The sequence below is a fragment of the Alosa pseudoharengus genome, unplaced genomic scaffold (assembly GCF_046254945.1).
Source record: "Alosa pseudoharengus isolate Yale_2024_CS ecotype anadromous, Long Island Sound unplaced genomic scaffold, YU_APseudo_1.1 YU_APseudo_1.1_scf_3, whole genome shotgun sequence".
Classification (NCBI taxonomy): Eukaryota; Metazoa; Chordata; class Actinopteri; order Clupeiformes; family Clupeidae; genus Alosa; species Alosa pseudoharengus.
In genome coordinates, this window is record NW_027468718.1 from 7236522 (window position 1) to 7258441 (window position 21920).

General features: G+C 44.4%; 1 protein-coding gene across 4 annotated transcripts in view; it reads left to right on the plus strand.

The window, feature by feature from the left end:
* The window catches only part of LOC143100112 (NACHT, LRR and PYD domains-containing protein 3-like), a 20513-nt gene extending 3124 nt beyond the window's left edge, over window positions 1-17389 (plus strand). For 2 of the 4 annotated variants that reach the window (XM_076263053.1, XM_076263052.1), the window contains 12 exons: window positions 7569-7682; window positions 7895-7972; window positions 9051-10853; window positions 11387-11560; window positions 11820-11993; window positions 12418-12591; window positions 12898-13071; window positions 15259-15432; window positions 15689-15865; window positions 16254-16427; window positions 16707-16880; window positions 17236-17389. In XM_076263053.1, the coding sequence (XP_076119168.1) occupies window positions 7569-7682; window positions 7895-7972; window positions 9051-10853; window positions 11387-11560; window positions 11820-11993; window positions 12418-12591; window positions 12898-13071; window positions 15259-15432; window positions 15689-15865; window positions 16254-16427; window positions 16707-16880; window positions 17236-17275 (3430 nt within the window). In that variant the 3' untranslated portion in view covers window positions 17276-17389. Of the gene's footprint in view, window positions 1-2919; window positions 3000-3105; window positions 3250-7568; window positions 7683-7894; window positions 7973-9050; window positions 10854-11386; window positions 11561-11819; window positions 11994-12417; window positions 12592-12897; window positions 13072-15258; window positions 15433-15688; window positions 15866-16253; window positions 16428-16706; window positions 16881-17235 lie in introns of those variants that run through there. The other 2 variants (XM_076263055.1, XM_076263054.1) reach the window with 2 other exon arrangements.
* The last annotated feature ends 4531 nt before the right edge of the window (window positions 17390-21920 follow it).

Here is a 21920-nt window from a genome sequence, read left to right on the forward strand (position 1 = left end):
CTACAGTAGCCATAAGCGTCAGGAAGGATGGATGTAGAAAGAGGCCAGGAGGGATGAAACGGCCAGGTTAGGTAGAATGCTGCTAAATGTGCCAAGCTTCCAGATTATGGACAAAAGTGGCAACTGGAAAAGAGAGATAGCCTATAGGCAATGATTAGCCTATTGACAATGTAATTATTGGGCTAATATTGGACGTTTGTCAAGCTATTCGCAAGCAACATATTAAATTACTTTAAAATTAGCCTTTTTGTATCCGATTCATAGACTTTGCAGTATGCAAATATTGATAACAAAACTGAAGCATGATCTGTGTAGGCCTATGCAATAAAAATTGTAGCCTCTGAGCAGCAGATCAACCAGTCGACCACTGAAAATGATGAGCCCGAAGTTAGTGATGAGGCCATGACTACAGGGACAAGTATAGAGGATAATTTATAGTTATTTAATGTAAGAAAGAGCAAAATTATGCTACATGATAAACATACATGCCTTGTTTGCTCAGAAGAGGGTGTAGTAAAGGAGTAGGCTAAATCACCTAACAACATTATAGCCTATACCCATGCAAAAACATAGCCTAAACATTAGTTCAATATGCCTCTTTGTGGGAAGCGTGGGATAGGCTACATTTCAAAGGCTTTCTTTCTTTCTTTCTTTCTTTCTTTTTTCTTTCTTTCTGTTTTTGTTAACTTGTGGAATAGTGGAATATTTTTTGTTAACTTCTCAGTTGAAGTGAATTATAACCTTTACACATTTGTTGAACCATGGTAGTAATAAAAATTACAGGATAGTAAAAGCTGAAATGTTGCTTCATTTATCCAATTTCCACCATGGAAAACATGGGCCGGTCTTGGGCCTGAAACCCCCGGGCTGAAAAGTGGCCCCACTCCGGCCCTGTTAATCACCCACTATGTGGATACCGTTTTTAGAATTGATTTAGATTAAGTGTTATTTAGTATAACTAGTGCAGTGCCCGTTCAAACATGCTATTCCTGTAGCCCAATTACATGCCTGCAGGTAGGCCTGCTTTAAAAATAGAATAGGGAAAAACATAATTCCAGGTAAGCATTCAATAATGAATAGGCCTACAGATAATATAATAATATAATAAATGTGAAGTAAGCAGAATTTAAGCATGGCTGCATGTGACATTTTTTACAAATCAAAATTACATAATCCTAACAGGCAATCCTGGCATTCTGAGACTGTCAGGGAGCCTATAGGACTGGTTGTTTTTGGCTCCCTCTGGTGTTGATCTATGTTTTGTTTCACATTTCAGTTTTTTCCTGTTGCCACACCCTTGTCCTTATTTGGTCTGTTTCCTGTCTTGCCTATTATCTCCCAATTACCTTCCCACCTGCATTTTATCTCCGTTCGTTTGTTGAGTATTTAAACCCCGTGTTGTTCATTGTTCTTTGTCTGATCGTCGTGTCTGTGTTTGTGAGACCTGCCTAAGACTACCTGTACCCAGCACGTAAGCTCGGCTGACTTCAGTTTTTTGTGCTCTGTTCAGTTTTGAAACTACCCCGCCTGAGAGGTCTTTTGTTTTCAAGAGCCTGTTTTTGTTTGATGACCAAGTTTGTGGAGTATTGGCTATTTTCACACCAATAAACCAAGACTGCAAGATATTCGGTAATCTGCATTTGATTCCTCTGACCACCCTGACAGTACGATCAGACCAGAATGGAATCAGCAGATTTCACACAGCTCAAGTCTGTTCTGGAGAGACAGGGAGTGATGATTGGGAAACATGAGAACCAGTTCGATTCTGTGCAGAGGTCCTTGGATTCCGTTGCATCCAACCTCACCGATCTGGCTGCCCAGCTGCAACACCTCCAGCTCACGGTGTCCAAGCCGCCGCCTCAGTCCCGAGTGACTGGCTCAGCCTCTTTTCCCACGCAGCAGAATCCTAACCCTGAGCCTCGTCTGCCTCCCCCTGAACCCTACAGTGGGGATCCTGGAACCTGCAGGTCTTTTTTATCCCAGTGCTCCCTGGTGTTCCAGCTTCAACCAGCAGCCTTCCCAACCGACCGGTCCCAGATTGCCTATGTCATTACTCGCCTGACGGGCCGGGCCCGTGAGTGGGGAACGGCCATATGGGACGCAGATGCTCCAGCCTGCCGCTCCTTTGATGACTTCACCGCGGAGATGATCAAGGTCTTCGACAGATCTCTCCAGGGTCGGGAGGCCGCCAGGGAGATACTCCAGTCCAGACAGGGGAAGAGGTCCGTGTCAGATTTTGCCATCGATTTTCGCACTCTAGCGACCACCAGTGGCTGGAATATCGATGCCCAGTTTGATGTCTTCCTCAATGGTCTCTCTGACTCCATCAAGGATGAACTGCTTACCCGTGAGTTGCCTCAGGACTTTGATGGTCTGGTGGACCTAGCGATTCGCATTGAAAAGCGGCTTAAGCAGCGTTATAGCGAGCGAGATTATAATCGAGGATGGAGGTCACCTGCTGCATCAACCCATAGTGTCTCACCACCTCCTGCTGCCTCCAGTGAATCCCCCGAACCCATGCAAGTGGATCGAGCCCGTTTGTCTCCGGCTGAGAGGAAGAGGAGGATGGACTCCCATTCTTGCCTGTATTGTGGCCAACCCGGTCATTTTGTTTCCCATTGCCCGGTAAAAGGCAATGCTCACCTGTGAAGGGGGAGTTACTGGTGAGCGCTACTCCTCTTCTACCTCCCTCTACTACCCGGTTCCTCATCTCAGCCACCCTCACTGCCGGGAGTCGTCGCCACCCTGTGTCCGTCCTCATTGATTCTGGCGCTGATGGGAATTTCCTGGATGCTCGTCTGGCTGCTGAACTCTGTCTCTCGCCCATCAAGCTCCAACAGCCTCTTGAGGCAAAGGCCTTGACGGGGGCGAAATTGGCCCTGGTGTCCCACATCTCCCCACCCTTGGGTCTGCTCATTTCTGGAAACCACCAGGAGGTGTTGTCCTTTCACCTGCTAGAGTCGCCACATGCACCTGTGGTCCTGGGCCATCCATGGCTGGTCAGACATAACCCACACATAGATTGGGCTAGGGGCAACATAATGGGTTGGAGCTCTTCCTGTATGTCTAATTGTCTGCGTAATGCCCTCATTCCTCTGTCTTCAGGTCCTTCTAGTGCAGCTCCTCTCGTGGACGACCTGTCTGGGGTACCCCCGGAGTATCTGGATCTCAAGGCTGTTTTCAGCAAGGCCCGAGCTACCTCATTGCCACCTCACCGCCCGTATGATATGGCCATTGATCTTCTGCCAGGTACGTCGCCCCCTAGGGGTCGTCTCTACCAATTATCCATTCCTGAAACTAAGGCCATGAATGAATATATTGGGGACTCTCAAGCCGCAGGAATCATTCGACCCTCCTCCTCTCCTGCCGGGGCGGGTTTTTTCTTTGTGGGGAAGAAAGATGGCTCCTTGCGCCCCTGCATAGATTACAGGGGTCTGAATGACATCACCATCAAGAACCGCTACCCGCTCCCCTTGATGTCATCGGCTTTTGAGCAACTACAGGGGGCCAAGATTTTTTCAAAACTCGACCTCCGTAGTGCCTACCATTTGGTCCGAATAAGGGAAGGGGATGAGTGGAAAACTGCATTCAACACGCCATCTGGCCACTATGAATACCTGGTCATGCCTTTCGGTCTAACTAATTGCCCAGCAGTTTTCCAGTGTCTTATAAATGATGTCCTCCGGGACCTGTTGGGAAAATTTGTGTTTGTTTATCTGGATGACATTTTGATTTTTTCCCAATCTGTCTCCCAGCATGTTCAACATGTCCACTGTGTCCTACAACGCTTGCTCGAGAATCAACTCTTCGTCAAAGCAGAGAAATGTGAATTCCACAAAGAGACAATTTCCTTCCTGGGCTTCGTAATAACATCTGGGGGAATTAAGATGGATAGTCCCAAGGTCAAGGCTGTTACTAACTGGCCTCAGCCAACCACTAGACGGGAGCTCCAGGTGTTTCTGGGATTTGCTAACTTTTATAGACGTTTTATAAGAAATTATGGCACAGTGGCCGCGCCCCTCACGTCCTTGACTTCTTCCAAGGTACCTTTTTCCTGGACCCCTGCCGCCGAAGAGGCTTTTGTGCAGCTTAAGAAGCTTTTTACTACTGCCCCTATTTTGTGCCGTCCAGACCCAAATCGCCAATTCATTGTTGAGGTAGATGCCTCAAATGTAGGGGTGGGGGCGGTTCTGTCCCAGCGCTCCGCCACCGATCAGAAGATCCATCCCTGCGCGTTTTACTCCCATCGACTCACCCCAACCGAGCGCAACTATGACATAGGAGACAGAGAGCTGCTGGCCGTCAAGCTCGCACTCGAGGAGTGGCGCCATCTGTTGGAGGGCACTGAGAAGCCATTTTTAGTGTGGACAGACCACAAAAACCTGGAATACTTGCGTTCAGCCAAACGCTTAAATCCTCGTCAAGCCCGTTGGTCTCTGTTCTTCTCCAGGTTCAACTTCTCTCTGTCTTTCCGTCCAGGCTCTAGGAATGGCAAACCTGACGCACTCTCCCGCCAGTTCCCAGATTCTGGTTCTGTGCCCGCTCCCAGTACCATCCTGCCTCTTCAGTGTGTTGTGGGGGCCGTCACATGGGACATAGAGTCCACCGTCTGCACTGCCCAGTCTGGTGAGTCCACTCCTTCTGCCTGTCCTCCTAACCGACTTTTTGTGCCTCAATCTGTCCGTCCCCAGGTCTTGCAGTGGGCTCACACCACTAAACTAACCTGCCACCCTGGCGTGAGGCGCAATATGGCGTTTATACGACATCGCTTCTGGTGGCCTGCTATGGAGAGAGATGTAAAGCGCTTTGTGGATGCCTGTCCTACATGTGCCCAGAACAAACCATCTAACCAACCACCTGCTGGCCTTCTGCAACCCCTCCTGGTCCCCAAGAGACCCTGGTCCCACATAGCCCTAGACTTTGTCACTGGCCTGCCCACGTCCCATGGTAACACCACCATTCTCACTATTGTTGATCGTTTTTCTAAATCTGTCCACCTCGTGCCTCTACCCAAACTTCCATCTGCCAAAGAGACTGCCGAGCTTGTTATTCAACATGTATTCCGGTTACATGGTCTCCCAGTTAATGTGGTTTCCGATAGGGGCCCTCAATTTACCTCTAATTTTTGGCGCGCCTTCTGTAAACTGTTGGGTGCCAAAGTCTGTCTGTCCTCAGGTTTCCACCCGCAGACTAATGGTCAGACGGAGCGTGCCAATCAGCAGGCGGAGACCGTTCTGCGCTGCCTGGTTTCCCAAGATCCAATGTCCTGGAGTCTTCAACTTCCTTGGGTGGAGTATTCCATTAACTCCTTGCCGGCGTCTTCCACAGGCCTGTCCCCATTCCAGTGTTGCCTCGGCTACCAGCCTCCAGTGTTCCCAGCTCAGGAGGAGGATGTTGGGGTTCCGTCGGCGCAGGCCTTCATCCGACGATGCCGACGGACGTGGAAGCGCACCAGGGCAACTCTGCTTCGGGTCCAGGCGAGGGTCAAGGTACAGGCGGATCGCCATCGCTCCAAGGCTCCACACTATGTCCAAGGACAGCGGGTCTGGCTGTCAACCCGTGATCTCCCCCTGAAGGTGGTCTCGCCCAAGTTAAATCCCCGCTTCATTGGTCCGTACCCCATCAGCAAGATCCTCAGCCCCTCGGCGGTTCGTCTGAAACTCCCTCCCCCCCTCCGCCGCATCCATCCCACCTTCCATGTGTCCCGCATCAAGCCCTTTGTTTGCAGACCCATGTGCCCCGCACCCAAACCCCCACCACCCCCCCGTCTGGTCAATGGATCTGAGGCGTTTTCTGTACGCCGTTTGCTTCAAGTTCGTCGTCGGGGTCGTGGCCTCCAGTACCTGGTGGACTGGGAGGGCTACGGCCCCGAGGAAAGGTCTTGGGTTCCGGCCCGGGATATCCTGGATCCTTCTCTAATCAGGGACTTTCGACAGCGTTCCGGGGCCCCGGAGATCGACGCCGGGAGGCGTCGTTAAGGGGGGGGTACTGTCAGGGAGCCTATAGGACTGGTTGTTTTTGGCTCCCTCTGGTGTTGATCTATGTTTTGTTTCACATTTCAGTTTTTTCCTGTTGCCACACCCTTGTCCTTATTTGGTCTGTTTCCTGTCTTGCCTATTATCTCCCAATTACCTTCCCACCTGCATTTTATCTCCGTTCGTTTGTTGAGTATTTAAACCCCGTGTTGTTCATTGTTCTTTGTCTGATCGTCGTGTCTGTGTTTGTGAGACCTGCCTAAGACTACCTGTACCCAGCACGTAAGCTCGGCTGACTTCAGTTTTTTGTGCTCTGTTCAGTTTTGAAACTACCCCGCCTGAGAGGTCTTTTGTTTTCAAGAGCCTGTTTTTGTTTGATGACCAAGTTTGTGGAGTATTGGCTATTTTCACACCAATAAACCAAGACTGCAAGATATTCGGTAATCTGCATTTGATTCCTCTGACCACCCTGACAGAGACGTTCTTTAATTCGGGACCATCATCGCTTGTTTCAGTTTAGGACCTTGCAGTTGGAACTGTCGTTTGCTTATTCAATGTCTAAAGACAGTCCAAAGTAGCCTGGGCTATTTATATAAGTGACATCACACTCTGTCTGCCACTCGTTGCTTGTCGTTGGTTATGCTTTGCATGTGTGGCATTCTGAGACCTTCTTTAATTCGGGACCATTATCGCTCGTTTCAATTTAAGCCCTTGCAGTTGGAAATGTTGTTTGCTTATTCAAAGTCTAAAGACAGTCCAAAGTAGCCTGGGCTATTTGAAGTGTCCGTTTATTGCACATAATTTTTAAGTCATTTTAAAGAGCCACTGCATACCTGTGTGTCTTGGCGTGTTGTTGCAAAATCCGCAGAGTTCACTTTATTGTTGAGGTCAGACATGTTAAGTTTTTACCCGTGTAACCTACACTGATCCAGCTCTGCCAAAGCCCTGCTTCTATCCTCACTGGTAGCTTACAGTACAGTGGTGTGTGGGAGGGGGAGTGGCTAGCGGCGAAAGCCAATGTGCTTCTTTTACCGATATATTTAACAATATATTTTGCATTTCTTATTCAAACAATGTCAAATGTGGCACTGCACTTACTCATGCCCACAGCAAGACACCTGCCAAGTTTGAAATCAGTCTGACAAACGGTCAGCGAGATATGCGTGCCACAGACACAGAGACACACAGACGCTTATTGCTTTATAGATAGATTTGTTTTTTAGTATATTTAGTATATTCCTTATCTTCTACTGCCCTTGTGTGTGTGTGATGTCTGTATGCTACTGAGACCTTGAATTTCCCCTGGGGATCAATAAAGTATCTATCTATTTATCTATCTATGTGTGTGGTGTGGTGTGTGTGTGTGTGTGTGTGTGTGTGTGTGTGTGTGTATGTGTGTGTATTTATGTGTGTGTGTGTGTGAGAGAGAGAGAGAGAGAGAGATTTCTGCTCATGTTGACTTGTCCTTTTGTTGAACCAACTCTACATCATGAATATTATGAAAAAGTATCAATAATCTCTGCAGTTCATTCCTCACATCGCCATCATCCTTTGAGAGTGGTCTGAACCTGATGGTTGTGTGTGTTTCTGCAGTTCTGATGAGAAGGAGAGGTCACACTCCCCTACACCCAGCTGTGTGTCCATGAAGAGTGACCAGTCCATGGAGAAATTCATCAAATTCAAAGGGGAATATCCTTCTACTGGACGGTAAGAAGATGGCTACAGTCTCCAGAATATGTTATATCATGTTTAGTGTCTACTTAAACACTTCAAATGATTACTCAAACACATGCAAGTGTGTGTGTGTGTGGTGTGTGTTCGTGTAGTAGTAGTAGTAGTAGTAGTAGTAGTAGTAGTAGTAGTAGTAGTGATGATTGATAATCTGGTGATGGAGGCTGTCTCTACTTCTCTTGAGTAAGACATGTACCTGAGGAGGGTGGAGCTGCATCTATCACCAGTCTCTCTGAGGAACAACCCACCAGCCATGGAGCAAAGAGGTGAAGTGTGTGTGCGTGTGTGTGTGTGTGTGTGTGTGTGTGTTAGACTTTCCACTTGAAAAAAATGGTGCCGGTCAAAGTAACCGGTTGAGGTTTCGTTTTCCGGACATTTTGATGATATGCCGGTCAAATATCCTATTATCGCTTCTTAATTAGTCAAGTTGAGGAAAACTGGAGACAGGCTAGCTTAGAGAATGACATAATCAGGCCGCATAGAATGCAACATGTTCATTAGCCTAACTTAGGCCTAAACATGCTTTATAAGATCTAGCCAGTCTCTATGCTGTTTTCATGGACAGCAAGAATCCGCCTCGTTTGTTGTTTTAAATAGGTTATGTTGTTTGTTGAGAATGACATGTGTCTTGGTGCGGCCGCACCCCCCGCAACTCCACTTCCACTGATTCCGACAGATACGCCCAACACTTCTGCTTTTTCTCTGGTGTTAGTGGAGCTGACCGGACATCTGAGGCTTCAGGCGTTACCAATTTATCATCATCCTTCGCTTCTGGCCTCTGAAAAAACTTTTAAGGCTAGTCTGCCTAGGCCTGGCCATGTTTGAACCGTCTCACTCATCCATTCGTTGTTTAACAGATGTTTAACGTGCGCTTCCTATTTGAAATGCAGCATATGCGTGTGGTTCAATAACTCCATAACGGAAGGGCCTGTTCCATTAAAACATAGCCAAAGGATGTATTCTTGCTTTAATACAGGCCTACATTTTAGACATATTCTGAAATTCAGATTGTGCTAGGGGGACGGGATTATTAGCCAATATCAATTGGACAATTTGACCGGAGAGATTTAACACCCATGGGGTGGGTGTCAGTACAAAATGGTAAATTGACTCTTCATATCCAGCAGTGTACTTCACGTTTTAATTGGGAAACAATACATTCATTAATTAATTACATTAAATGATTTTAATTATTAAAATATGGTGTCATGAGTTTTTTTTCCTTTAAATGCAAATCGAATACATTAATAATGATGTTGTATTAATTATTTCCTCAAGGTTTCCCTCAAGGTCCCTATACAAATCATCATCTATATGTTTTTTGTGGTTCTGTTATTGATCCAGATGGACACCAGAGGAGGCAGAGGTCCATGATAAACTCAGATCCATCCTGAAGAGAAAGACTCAGCATCTGATTGAGGGAGTACCAAATCTGGGAGATAACAGACTCCTCCATGAGATCTACACAGACCTCTACATTACAGAGGGGGGAGGAGGGATAAATGATGAACATGAGGTCAGACAGATAGAAAGATCATCCTGGAGCGAAGAAGCACAAAAGAGACCAATTAAATGTAGTGATGTCTTTAACCACTTACCTGGACAAGACAAACCCATCAGAACAGTGCTGACAAAGGGAGTGGCTGGCATTGGAAAAACAGTCTCTGTGCAGAAGTTCATTCTGGACTGGGCTGAGGGAAAGAACAATCAGGATATCCATTTCATGTTTCCTCTTCCTTTCCGAGAGCTGAATTTGATGAAGAAGAGGAAACTCAGTCTGGAAGACCTTATTCAGCAATTTTTCCAAAGAATTAAAGATCTAAAAATCCTCACCCGTTCAGAGCACAAATGTATGTTCATCTTTGATGGTCTTGATGAGTGTCGACTTCCACTAGATTTTGACTCCAATCTGATGTGTTGTGATGTGACAGAGCCCGCCTCAGTGGATGTGCTGCTGACAAGCCTCATCAAGGGGAATCTGCTTCCCTCTGCTCTCCTTTGGATCACCACCCGACCAGCAGCAGCCAGTCAGATCCCTCCTATATTTGTGGACCAGGTGACAGAAATAAGGGGATTCAATGACCCACAGAAAGACGAGTACTTCAGAAGAAGAATTTGTGATGAGAACTTGGCCAACCAAACCATCACACACCTGAAGTCATCCAGGACCCTCTACATCATGTGCCACGTTGCAGTCTTCTGCTGGATTACAGCCACTGTTGTAGAGAGAACATCAGAAGAATCAGAGAAGGTAGAAATACCAAGGACTCTCACTCAAATGTACACTCACTTTCTATTACTTCAGACAAGCATCAAAAAAGAAAAGTACATAGAGAGAAAAGAGACAGATGAAGAGATTATTTTCAAACTGGGGCAACTGGCTTTCCAACAGCTGGAGAAAGGCAATCTGATCTTCTATGAGGAAGACCTGAGAGAGTGTGGCATTGATGTTGCAGAAGCATCAGTGTACTCAGGAGTGTGTACTCAGATCTTCAGAGAAGAATCTGGGATGTTCCAGGGGAAGGTGTTCAGCTTTGTGCATCTCAGCATTCAAGAGTTTCTTGCAGCTTTATATGTGTTCCTCTGTTTCAACAACAGGGAAAGAAAAATGCCAGACCAACAGGAAACATCTCAGCTCTCTGCTCTGTTCAAGGCTGCAACACTTCATGACCTACACAAGACTGCAGTGGATCTGGCCTTACAGAGTTGGAATGGACATCTGGACCTTTTCCTCCGGTTCCTTCTTGGCCTGTCACTGGAGTCAAATCAGAGTCTCTTAAGACACCAACTCTCACAGGCAGGAAGCCAATCACAGAGCTCAAAGGAGGCAGTCCAATATGTCAAACAGAACATCAGACAGAACACATCAGACAGAAGGATCAACTTGTTCTACTGTCTGAATGAGCTGAATCAACATGTTGTAGTGGAGGATGTTGACAGGAGGGCAGGGACTCTGTCTGTATCCATGCTCTTACAAGGAGAGTGGAAGACTAAGGAGTTTAAGTTTGGGATCTCAGAAGAGCAGTTGGATGACTTTGAACTGCAGAAGTACATTGATACACCAGAACAAGATCTGACTGAACTCCTCAGTCCAGATGAAGTTCTTCAGAAGCTAATGCCAGTGGTCACAGCATCTACATCAGCTCTGTAAGTTAAGATTCAGATATAAAGATCATGTGTTGTTTAGAGGATGCCAACAGTTAACATCGTTATTGTAAGTAGTCCTGTAATCTGTGCATGTCAATGCTTTGTGGCCAGAGGTCTAAATTAAGACCCAGAAGCAGACAAAGCTCAGATAGAGCAAACAAGATTGTAATTGAATATCTTTAATTATCTATAGAGTTATGAAGGGATATTGATAAGCAAGAACTGCACCCAGTTTGCAAACCAAAGCATATAAATATAGAACACGTGGAATCCAGGAGACAATTCAGCTTCAGTGAACAGAACCATATGAATAACAGGTGTCTGTAGACCAATGTGAAGATTACCACAGGTCAACACTCAACTCCAAAACTAGAGATGTGTATGTATGTGTGTTTGTTCACATTAAAATTAAAGTGTTCATTCAATGTTTTTTACATTGTATGTATAATTTTTAGTTTCATTTGTAAAAAGGCTGGAATCAATGCTTTGTGTTTTCATGACAATAAACAGATCTGTTGTGATGTTTCTCCCAGGCTGACTGATTGTTGCCTAACAGAGAATACCTGTTCTGTGTTAGCGTCAGCTGTCAGCTCAACTTCCTGCAGTTTGAAGGAGCTGAATCTGAGTGAAAATAAGATTCAAGATGCAGGAGTTCAGCATCTCTCAGATCTCCTCAGGAATCCCCACTGCGAACTGGAGGCACTACTGTGAGTGTTATCACACAGCAACATAACTGTGGGGTATAAAGATACTTGAATGATGAGTGCAGTCTGTGATTGGGAAAATAAGGGGAGTGTGAGGATGGCACAAAATAATGATTGTGCTATGGGTGTGTGTGTGTGTGTGTTTGTATGCATATCATTATTATCTGTATTTGTTTCTCTTTGTCTGTGTGGCGTAAGTACAGTGACTGTATTAATCATAAGTACAATGACTGTAATAATCAGATTGTGATGTTTTTCCCAGGCTCACTGATTGTTCCCTCACAGAGAATATCTGTGCTGCGTTAGCATCAGCTGCTAGTTCAACCTCCTGCAGTTTGAAGGAGCTGGATCTGAGTAACAATTTACTTCAGGATGCAGGAGCGCAGCATCTGTTGGATCTACTCAAACATCCAACCTGCAAACTAGAGAAACTGGAGTAAGTTTTAAACCCTGTCCACTTCAAGAACTACTATGATTTGGACATCCACATCGATCAACAATAAGGTGTCTCTCTGAAATGGTCATTTGATGTGATTTCTAACATTCAACAGATTCTGATTGGCTGTGAAATTTCTATGGTTAAATCATCAAATGCTAGCTACTAACTAACTAAGGACTAAGTATTGTAAATAAGTATGACTTTAGTTGGACTTAAATTGGCACAACTAACACAGACTCAAAATTAACAGTAAGGCAACTTACAAAAACAAGTCTAAAAAGCAAAAACAATTAGCGGAAGTGTGTTCTCAGCATGCCACACCCCCAGTCAACATATTCTTAAAGACATTTTTACAGTTCATGTTTGTGTGTGGGTAAAGGTATGACTGTAACCATCAGACGGGTCATTATGTTTTTCCAAGGCTGATGCGTTGTTCCCTCACTGAGAAAAGCTGTGCTACTTTAGCATCGGCTGCTAGTTCAACCTCCTGCAGTTTGAAGGAGCTGAATCTGAGTGGCAATGAGATTCAGGATGCAGGAGCTCAGCACCTCTCAGATCTCCTTAAGAATCCTCACAGCAAACTGAAGAAACTAGTGTAAGTATTACCACACATCAACAGAACTGAAGTTTAATTTTGTGCTAAGTAGGCTAAGGGGTGTGCCTGTAGTACACTTTAATCCTACTTTTTTCATGTGTTTGACTCACAATTACTATGTGTGTTGGTGGGAGTGATACCATATGAAAAACTAGATGAAGTACACAGTGTGTGTATGTTTGTATAGCCTAAGTATGTGACAAGTAAAGTAATTTATACTTAACTAGTGTGTGTGTGTGTGTGTGTGTGTGTGTGGGGTGTAGAAGCATGTTAGTATAATAATCAGATATGTCATGTTTCTTTCAGGCTGTGCAGATGTTCCCTCACAGAAAAGAGCTGTGCTGTTTTAGCATCAGCTGCTAGCTCACCTTCCTGCTGTTTGACAGAGCTGAATCTGAGTAGGAATAGTCTTAGTGATGCAGGAGTTCATCATCTCTCAGACCTTCTCAAATATTCCCACTGCAAATTGGAGGCACTACTGTGAGTGTTATCTATACCAAGTGCAATTGCACAGTAAATTATGTAATAATGTAAATGCAACACAATTAAAGGATAATTCCGGTATTTAGCACTTTGAGTCCCTTTTCTGGTTTGTTTTGGATGAACTAGAGTGGTGGACACCGAAATTTTGACGATTGGTCCTGTCTCGACTTTTCTGACTCGTTTTGAATCTCCTTTACTGCTTCAGAGTGGCTGCCTACGGGGATGCACAAACATGTCCTTAAAACAACCCTTAAAGTTCGTTTTCAAAACTGCAACTCACCCAGTGGTTAGTGGTGTTCGTTGATGATTAAAAACAAATATATCGGCGCAATGTATGATTTCCAGCCGTGTTATTTGCTATTGTGGAACTATTTTTTCAGACACCTTACAACCGCATATAAAATTCCGCTCAATATTTGAGCCTGAAGCATAGACAGTAAAAGAAGGTCTCGTGGAAAGACTAGGCCTACAACCAAATGTAAACAGCCCCGTTTCCGGTGGCACAGTAATATCAACGTGCAATGAGTCTTCCAACAGAAATCAATGGGATTTTACAAAATGCCAAATAAAACAAGACAGAAACTGTATTTTGCTACACTACTTGTTTTGGAACATCAACAAACACCACTAACCACTCGGTGAGTTTCACAGTTTTGAAAACGAACGTTAAAGGAGAATTCCGGTGTGATATTGACCTAAAGTGTGTTGAAACATGATACAGAGTGTGAACGTATGTCTCATAGCCCATCTCGGCTTGTCCCCTGCACTCCGAAATCTGGCGCTAGTTAGCCGATGCTACCAAGAGCTTTTTCAATGGGGGTGCCTCGGGCATCAGCCTAGCCATGCAAATAAATCACTGTTTTACACCATTTACAAGGCTCAACGTATCTCCACACTTCATTGGTAGACTTCCGAGGGCCCTGGCATTTAAAACGAGACATTGAGAACTTTGAAAAAGCACTGGTAGTTTACTTACAAGACTTATAAGATTTATACAGACAGTATCTTCACGAAGTTTAGCGTTTGCAGCCGTCTTGAATTTAGTCACAATACTACCACTGGTAAACTTCCAGTGCTATTTCAAAGTGGGACTCAAAGTGCTAAATACCGGAATTATCCTTTAAATACAGACAGCAAATACAGAAACAGTGCAAAGTCAAAAACATTGAAACACCAAAACCAAAATGTGAATGGAAGTGGTCCAGGCCTCTAGGGGGAGCCCTAAGTGCTATAGCTGATCAGTTTTGCAGAGAGAGAAAAAACAGAATCGTCTCTATTACTTTGGAGAGACCTTATAGCAAAGATAATTAATGCGTAGCAAGATGGGTCGTCCTAGTTCATGTCTATGAGGGCAAAGTGGAGTTTATTCAGAGACGGGCTCTGGTTCAGTCCCCGCCTGCACAGGGCCGTGTCACTGATGTGTGACTGACGTTTGAACGCCTCGGTTCCACGCCAGACAGAAGCCAGAGTACAAAACAAACTTGGTGTATCCCTTCATTAATGTTGATTTTCTCCCGACTGGAGAGAGACAAGATAAGTCCTGTTCCAATAACATAATAACTTTGATAATGAAAGAGGTTATTATTAGTTTGTTATTATGTTATCGGCTGGGTTAAAAATGCTTTTATATTTTTAATGTCTAACTAGTGATATAAAAGTAATAATAAACTTAACCTTAATTTATTGGATGCAGTGTCACACTTCAAAAACCACATTTAAAAATATTGTAATAATTTATTACATTATTGGCAAAGAGGTTTAAAGTTATTGGTTTAGAAATTGTATTAGGTTAGTGGGAAGTTATTTTATTGGCTTTTATCACATTGAAGTTATAAAACATATATGCTGTTGGCTATTGTTATGAGTTCATTACTTTATTACGAATCCAAAGACATAATAACAAAGCATGATATTTTACTTCGATTTAATTTAAACCATTCTGTTGTTATAAGGGTACAAAATTACCCACCATTTTTTAATCACAATAAATGACCATAATGATGTGTTTAAAATTGTGTGATAGATAAATACTGTAAATTTCCAAGGTACAAAGAGTTGAAGAGTGTATTAGGGTCATTTTAACACAGAAGTTCAAGTAGAATCCTTTATACACTACACAAAAAACACCAGTCAGGTATAGGTAAATGAGTGTAATACTAATATGTGCCCTTATGTTTCTCCTAGGCTGTACGGATGTTCCCTCACAGAAAAGACCTGCTCTGATTTAGCATCAGCTGTCAACTCAATCTGTTGCAGTTTGATTGAGCTAAACCTGAGTGAGAATGAGCTTCATGACGCTGGATTTCAGCATCTCACCGATCTACTCAAGAATCCTCACTGCAAACTGGAGAAACTAGTGTAAGTGTTAACATGCTGTGCTTAGGAATAGCACCCTTTTGTGTCCCTTTAGTGGCAGATCAAATACAGTGTGTGGGGTACACTGTAATGTATGCGTGCGTATGTGTGTGCGTGTGTGTCTGTGTGTGCGTATTTCTGCGTTACCGTTTTGTGCTGAGTAAAGCCTAACGAACACCAAACAGACTCCAAAGATCTATCAGCGATAGGTAGAGATAAGTGAGTGTAATAATGAAATCTGTCGTTATGTTCCGCCTAGACTTGAGGGTTGTTTCCTCTCAAAGAAGAGCTGTGCTGCTTTAGCGTCAGCTGCAAGCTTAACAACATCCTGCAGTTTAAAGGAGCTGAACCTGACTGACAATGAGATTCATGATGCAGGAGTTCAGCATCTCTCAGACCTCCTAAGGAATCCCCACTGCAAACTGGAAAAACTACAGTGAGTGTTTTTTGCACAACAGCAGGGCTGGTAGGAAGTGCTAGGGAATGAATGGTTTATGGACACAGGGGGATATGAGGGGTGTGAAGGAGTTCATGGAATTGACAAATTAGGCATAATTTGCACACATTTTATTTATTTTATTTCTCTGCACGCAAGAGCTGCACATATTCAAAATAATGAAAGAAAGTAAGCGTTTGAAATAATTTCCTTGAAAACCCATTAATGTTGTTGACATGGCTTGGTGAGATATGATAAGTGAGGTGTGGTGTGTGAGTGTATTGAGGATAACTGCACATGTGGCCTACCTGTTGAGGGTGTCTGTGTATGAACACTGCATGTGTGTTAATGTGTGAGTGTGTTAATTATGTCTAATGTTTTCCTCCAGATTGAGTTGGTGTTCCCTCACAAAGAACAGCTGTGCTGCTTTAGCATCAAGTGCCATCTCAACCTCTTGCTGTTTGAAAGAGCTGATCCTGAGTGGCAATAAGATTTATGATGCTGGTGTACAACATCTCTCAGAACTCCTTATGAATCCCCACTGTAAACTGGAAAAACTAGAGTGAGTGTTAGCACAGAACAACAGAACCGTGTATTGGGGCTTTCTGTGATAGGTAGAGGTGCATGGGAATGGTTTATGGATGCAGGGGGATATGGGGTTTGTGAGGGAGGCACAATTAATTAGCTGCAGTGTGTGTGTGTGTGTGTGTATGTGTGTGTATGTGTGTGTGTGTGTGTGTGTGTGTGTGTGTGTGTGTTTGTGTGTGTGTGTGTGTGTGTGTCTTGTATTGGTAGATGTCTGTGAGTGTAATCATCAGATGTGTCATTATGTTCCTTACAGGCTCGTGAGTTGTAACCTCAGAGTGAGGACCTGTGATGCTTTAGCATCAGCTGTCAGCTTGACCTCTTGCAGCTTGAAGGAACTAGACATGACTGACAATGAGCTGCCTTATGCAGGAGTTCAGCATCTCTCAGACCTCCTCAAGAATCCACACTGCAATCTGGAGAAACTAGAGTGAGTGTTAACACACAAAAAAACTATGCTTTTCATGTCATAGGTGTGAGCACTCTGTGATCAGTGAAATAGGTAGTATGTGAAACAATAAATAATAAGTGAGCAAGTGTGTTTGTGTTTGCATGGAAGTGCACTCAAATGTATGTTTTGGGCACCCTTGGATGAGTGAAGTAATGCTGTGTTCCAATTGTACTCATAACTCATATTCCCAGTTGTATCTCCCAGTTTGGAGCAATAACGTCCCCTTAATTCCCACTTGATTGATTTGTTTTGCAGGTGTGTCATAAATGCAGTTTTAATTATGTCTCAGGCATACTAAAGAATTCCATCTGTGTGTTTCTATTTTGTCTTCTAGGGTCAAAGGTTTTACCTTCAGAAAGGAGAGCCTCTGCTAGCAACTTTCTTTTCTCAGATGCTGCGGCTCAGAGAACAGGCCTAGTAGGATCCAAGAGCAGAGAATGTTGAGACTAACAGAAAAATAAAGAAGAATTATTTACGCCAGTTACTTACCTAGGAATTGTTCTGTGTACCTTCTTCTCTTTACACTCTTTCTGACAGACTGATTCTGTTCATGTGCGTGTTCAACCATGCAGACATTCTGCTCATGTGCGTCGGTGTCGTTCACACATACATGTATGACTGCATAATGTCAGCATGTTAGCATCCTATCTGAATCACTCGAAGGGTCAGACCTCTGTTTGACAAAGCTCTGGAGAACGTGTCTGAAAGCAGCTATTGTGACCACTGGGATTAAACAGTTTAAAAGGGAAATAAAAGGTCAATGAAGTCTTACAGATTGCAATTTATTAGAGAGGGAGGAGAGGAAAGATACAAAATAAATAACAGTTCCTAAAACAAATAGCATGTTTTTCACTCTCTAGTCTAAATGATCACACATGGCCTTGCTCATTGTTGACCTCTGGTGGTTGTTTTTGGACTCTACCAGCCTTTTTTAGCCCCTGCCCACACTGCTCATTGTTGACCTCTGGTGGTTGTTTTTGGACTCTACCAGCCTTTTTTAAGCCCCTGCCCACACTGACTGGGGGTCACAAGCCTACATTGTTCTAATTAAAGCTAGATGTACCTATTTCATGTGTTAGTAACTTTAAGGTTATTTTGTGAAAATATATATCCAAAGAAAGATTATCATCAGCCTCCACTCTGACGTGGCATAGTGAAGGTACCTCTGTACTTCTGAGTCAGTGTAGCACTTGTTCCAAGCACAGCTCATTCCGTCTTTTCCTCTGATGAAAGTACAAAGAAGCCATTACCAATCACATTCTCTGCACTGCACATGTGGTGAAGAGAACACAAGTGGACACAGAGAGACACACTCACGTTTGCACAGTAGTTTGCACAGTACAGTAATATCAGCAGTAAAACAAGTGTATGTTATACGTTTTCTTTGCCTGTGGAATATATATATAGATACACATGGTCTTACCCCAGACTACTGAGAAGCTGAAACTTTTAGTCTGAAATTTACACAGGTATCCCTCTGTGTCTTTGAGATTAATCTGAACTCGGAACCTCACCTGAACTTTTCCATCTCCATTTAGACGTGGTCCAATCAGATTCATCCCACCGGCCAGAGGAAGCCCATTTTTAGTTAACTGGATCCTGACTCCTGATAGATAGATAGATAGATAGATAGATAGATAGATACTTTATTGATCCACAAGGGGAAATTCAAGCATACAGACATCACACACAACATTCACTAACAACAGAAAAAGTAATTAAAAGTATATAATATAAAAAACACAACTAAGCAATAAGGACAGTAGAAGAAAAAGAATATACTAAAATACAAATTACACTAAATAACACTAAATCTAAATCAATTCTAAAACAGTATCCACATAGTGGGTGATTAAGCATGAGGCGCTTGCAATGACTGAGCCTGTGATTCTCTGTGCATAGTAAGGTAAGGTGCTCTGTGAGAGTGAGTGTCATGGTGATAGTGCAAATGAGTAAGTCCAACAGTGCAACAGTGCAAGAATAAAGTCTAGAGATGGACATATAAGAGAGGTATATATAAATATATATATATATATTTTTTTTATATCTATATTTTTATATACGGATTGTGCCACACTTATACCTTTACTTATATATATATATATATATATATTATATAACTATATTAAGTAAAGGTATAAGTGTGGCCACAATCCAGCTGTGGGATGGAGGGAGGGGTTATGCATATGTGCTAATATAGCACGCAACAGTGAAGCAGTAAGACAGTGGTAAAAAGTGGCTAGTGGACAGACAGTACACAAACATGGAGAGGCAGACAGTCTATGCGGAGAAGTCTATCTCTCCTCTTCCCTTAAAGGGAAACTTGGCAGGATTTCCCCCTCTGCTGGAGAAATTGTGCATTATGCTATTTCAAACTGTGGGAAAAGGTAACGATAAAGCACGTGGATTTGTTTACAAGCTAGCAAACGGTTAGCATACGTTTGGCAGAACTATGTGGATGTTACAAGGTAAGAAACACGATTTTAAATGAGTTTCTTGTTTCTCACTTCTCTTTCCGGGACGGTAGTCTCAATGTTGCAAGGTTGGTTTTCCGCCTGGGGACGCTAGGTGCAGCAGGGAAAGTCACCATTTTCACCGGAACAGGTCATTTAACCATCCAAATGATTTCTAAACGGGTTTATTACGTTGAAATAGTTGCCAAGTTCCCCTTTAAGTGAAGCATTGAACAGTTCAATGGCCCTGGGGACAAATGACTTCCTAAAGTTCAGTCTGTCTGTTGTGCAAGGCAGTGAGCGAAGTCTCCAGCTGATCAGGCTCTTCTGCTTAGTAATAGTGCTCTGGAGTGGATGACACTCATTGTCCAAAATGTTGATCAGTTTGTTCAGGGTCCTTTTGTCAGATATTGAAGTGATGCACTCCAGTTCAGCTCCCACTACAGAGCCAGCTTTCCTTACCAGCCTGTCAAGTCGCCCAGCATCCTTCTTCTTTGTGCTTCCTCCCTAGCATACCACTGCGTAGAAGAGGACGCTGGCAACAACAGACTGGTAGAACATCCTGAGGAGCTTGCTGCACACATTGAAGGACCGCAGCCTCCTCAGGAAGTACAGCCTGCTCTGACCTTTCTTGTAGACAGAGGCGCACCTTGTCAACAGGCAAGGCAGGCAACTGCTTGGAGCCCCGAGCCGCTAGAGGGCCCCCAACATGGTCTCAGCGCGTTTGCCGGTGGGTCAAGCGAGAATTTCGTCCATAGAGATTGAATGATGTATTTTGCGTGCTCCTGTCCTGTTGTACAAACAGTAAGCCTACATCTGTACATGTAGGCCCTATGCTATGGCCTTATAAACAGCGGATCTGTAGAGTGCATCAGTATTGGCTGACCAGTCCAGTTTATTGTCCAGGTGGAGACCCAGATACTTGTAGGTGCTTACCACCTCCACATTGACCCCATCAATGGAGACTGGTAGCAGAGTGGGCTTAGACCTGCAGAAATCCACCACCATCTCCTTGGTCTTTGAAGTGTTGAGTTGAAGGTGATTGAGTTTGCACCATTGCACAAAGTCCTCCACCAGGCTCCTGTACTCCTCCTCTTGCTCGTCCCTGATACACCCCACAATTGCAGCATCGTCAGAGAACTTCTGCATGTGGCATGACTCGGTGTTGTAGCAGAAGTCAGATGTGTACAGGGTGAACAGGACTGGAGAGAGCACAGTTCCCTGTGGGGACAGGCAAGGAGGCATCAGACGGGGGCGTGGGGTGATGGTGGCTTAGGTCGTTGGAAGTCACCGGGATGCAGAGCTGGAGAGACTGGGAGACTGGGAGGTGGGGGTAGGGCAGGCACGCAAACAAGAGCAGTGTCTGAGTCAGCAGGGGGTGGTGGACAGACCACTGCCATTGGAGCTGGAGCAGGGCAGTCAAACCTGTTGTAGAAGTGGTTTAGCTGGTTCGCCCTGTCCAGGTCCCCCTCCACAGAGCTGCTGCTCTTCTTAAGGCCAGTGATAGTCTTCATACCGTCCCATACCTCCTTCATGTTGTTTTCCTGCAACTTCTGTTCCACCTTCCTTCTGTAGTCCTCCTTAGCCTCCTTCAGCTTGACGTTGAGTTCCCCTTGCATGCGCCTCAGCTCTGCCATGTCCCCCTCTCTGAACGCCATCTTTTTCCTATTGAGAAGGGTGTTGACATTGCTGGTTCTGTCAGAACCATTTTAGTCCAGAAACACAAGAGAAGATTCTGAATGAAATTTCTTTATTGTAAATTATGAATTGCATTTGGCGGTATAGCTCTGTTCGGAGGAACCCCCCTATTTCCATGAGCAGCATGGAAAAGCATTAAGTCAGGGGGCAGCAGCAGTTTAGGGAATTCTCACCCCAGCAGGACAGGGAGAGATAAATATTCCCCCCATGAACAGAGCCAAGCGACGTGACAAGAGAACATGCCACATCATACACGACAAGGTGGAGCAGGGGAGGCGGTGGGTAGCAAAAACCGAGCAGTATACGGTTGAGAGGAAGTGGGTAGAATTTTAAAGGCGTGCCGAAGCTGTGTGGCCAGTCGCTAGGGAAGAAAGATTATCGGCTGAGGGGATGCACCTGGATCAATTAGGAATGAATAAGATGAAGGGGAGGGCGGCAAGCTTCTTGACTACCATGGCCTGGCCAGAACTGACGTTAACACTTTAATTTATCCGAGGATTGTTGTTAGGAAAGCAGCGTACTGGTGGGAACAACAATGTCCATACAGAAGTTCAGGTAGTCAGTTGTGCAATGTGTGACCTCCTCTAAGTCCTCTCCATTCTGTAACACACTTCAGTCAGTGCACTCGAAGCAGTCTCTCAGAGCCTTATCCGCTTCAGGTGTCCACTTCCTGAAGGTGCGCGTGGCAACCGGTAGCCTCTGTAATTTGGGCTTATACATTGACTGAAGATGAATGAGGTTATGGTCTGACTTTCCCAGTGGGGGAAGGGGGGTGGCGCTGTATGCATCCCTCACGTTTGCATACATGAGGTCTATTGTCCTGTTTTTCCTTGTAGGTCAGTCAACAAACTGGTAGAAATTTGTGAGT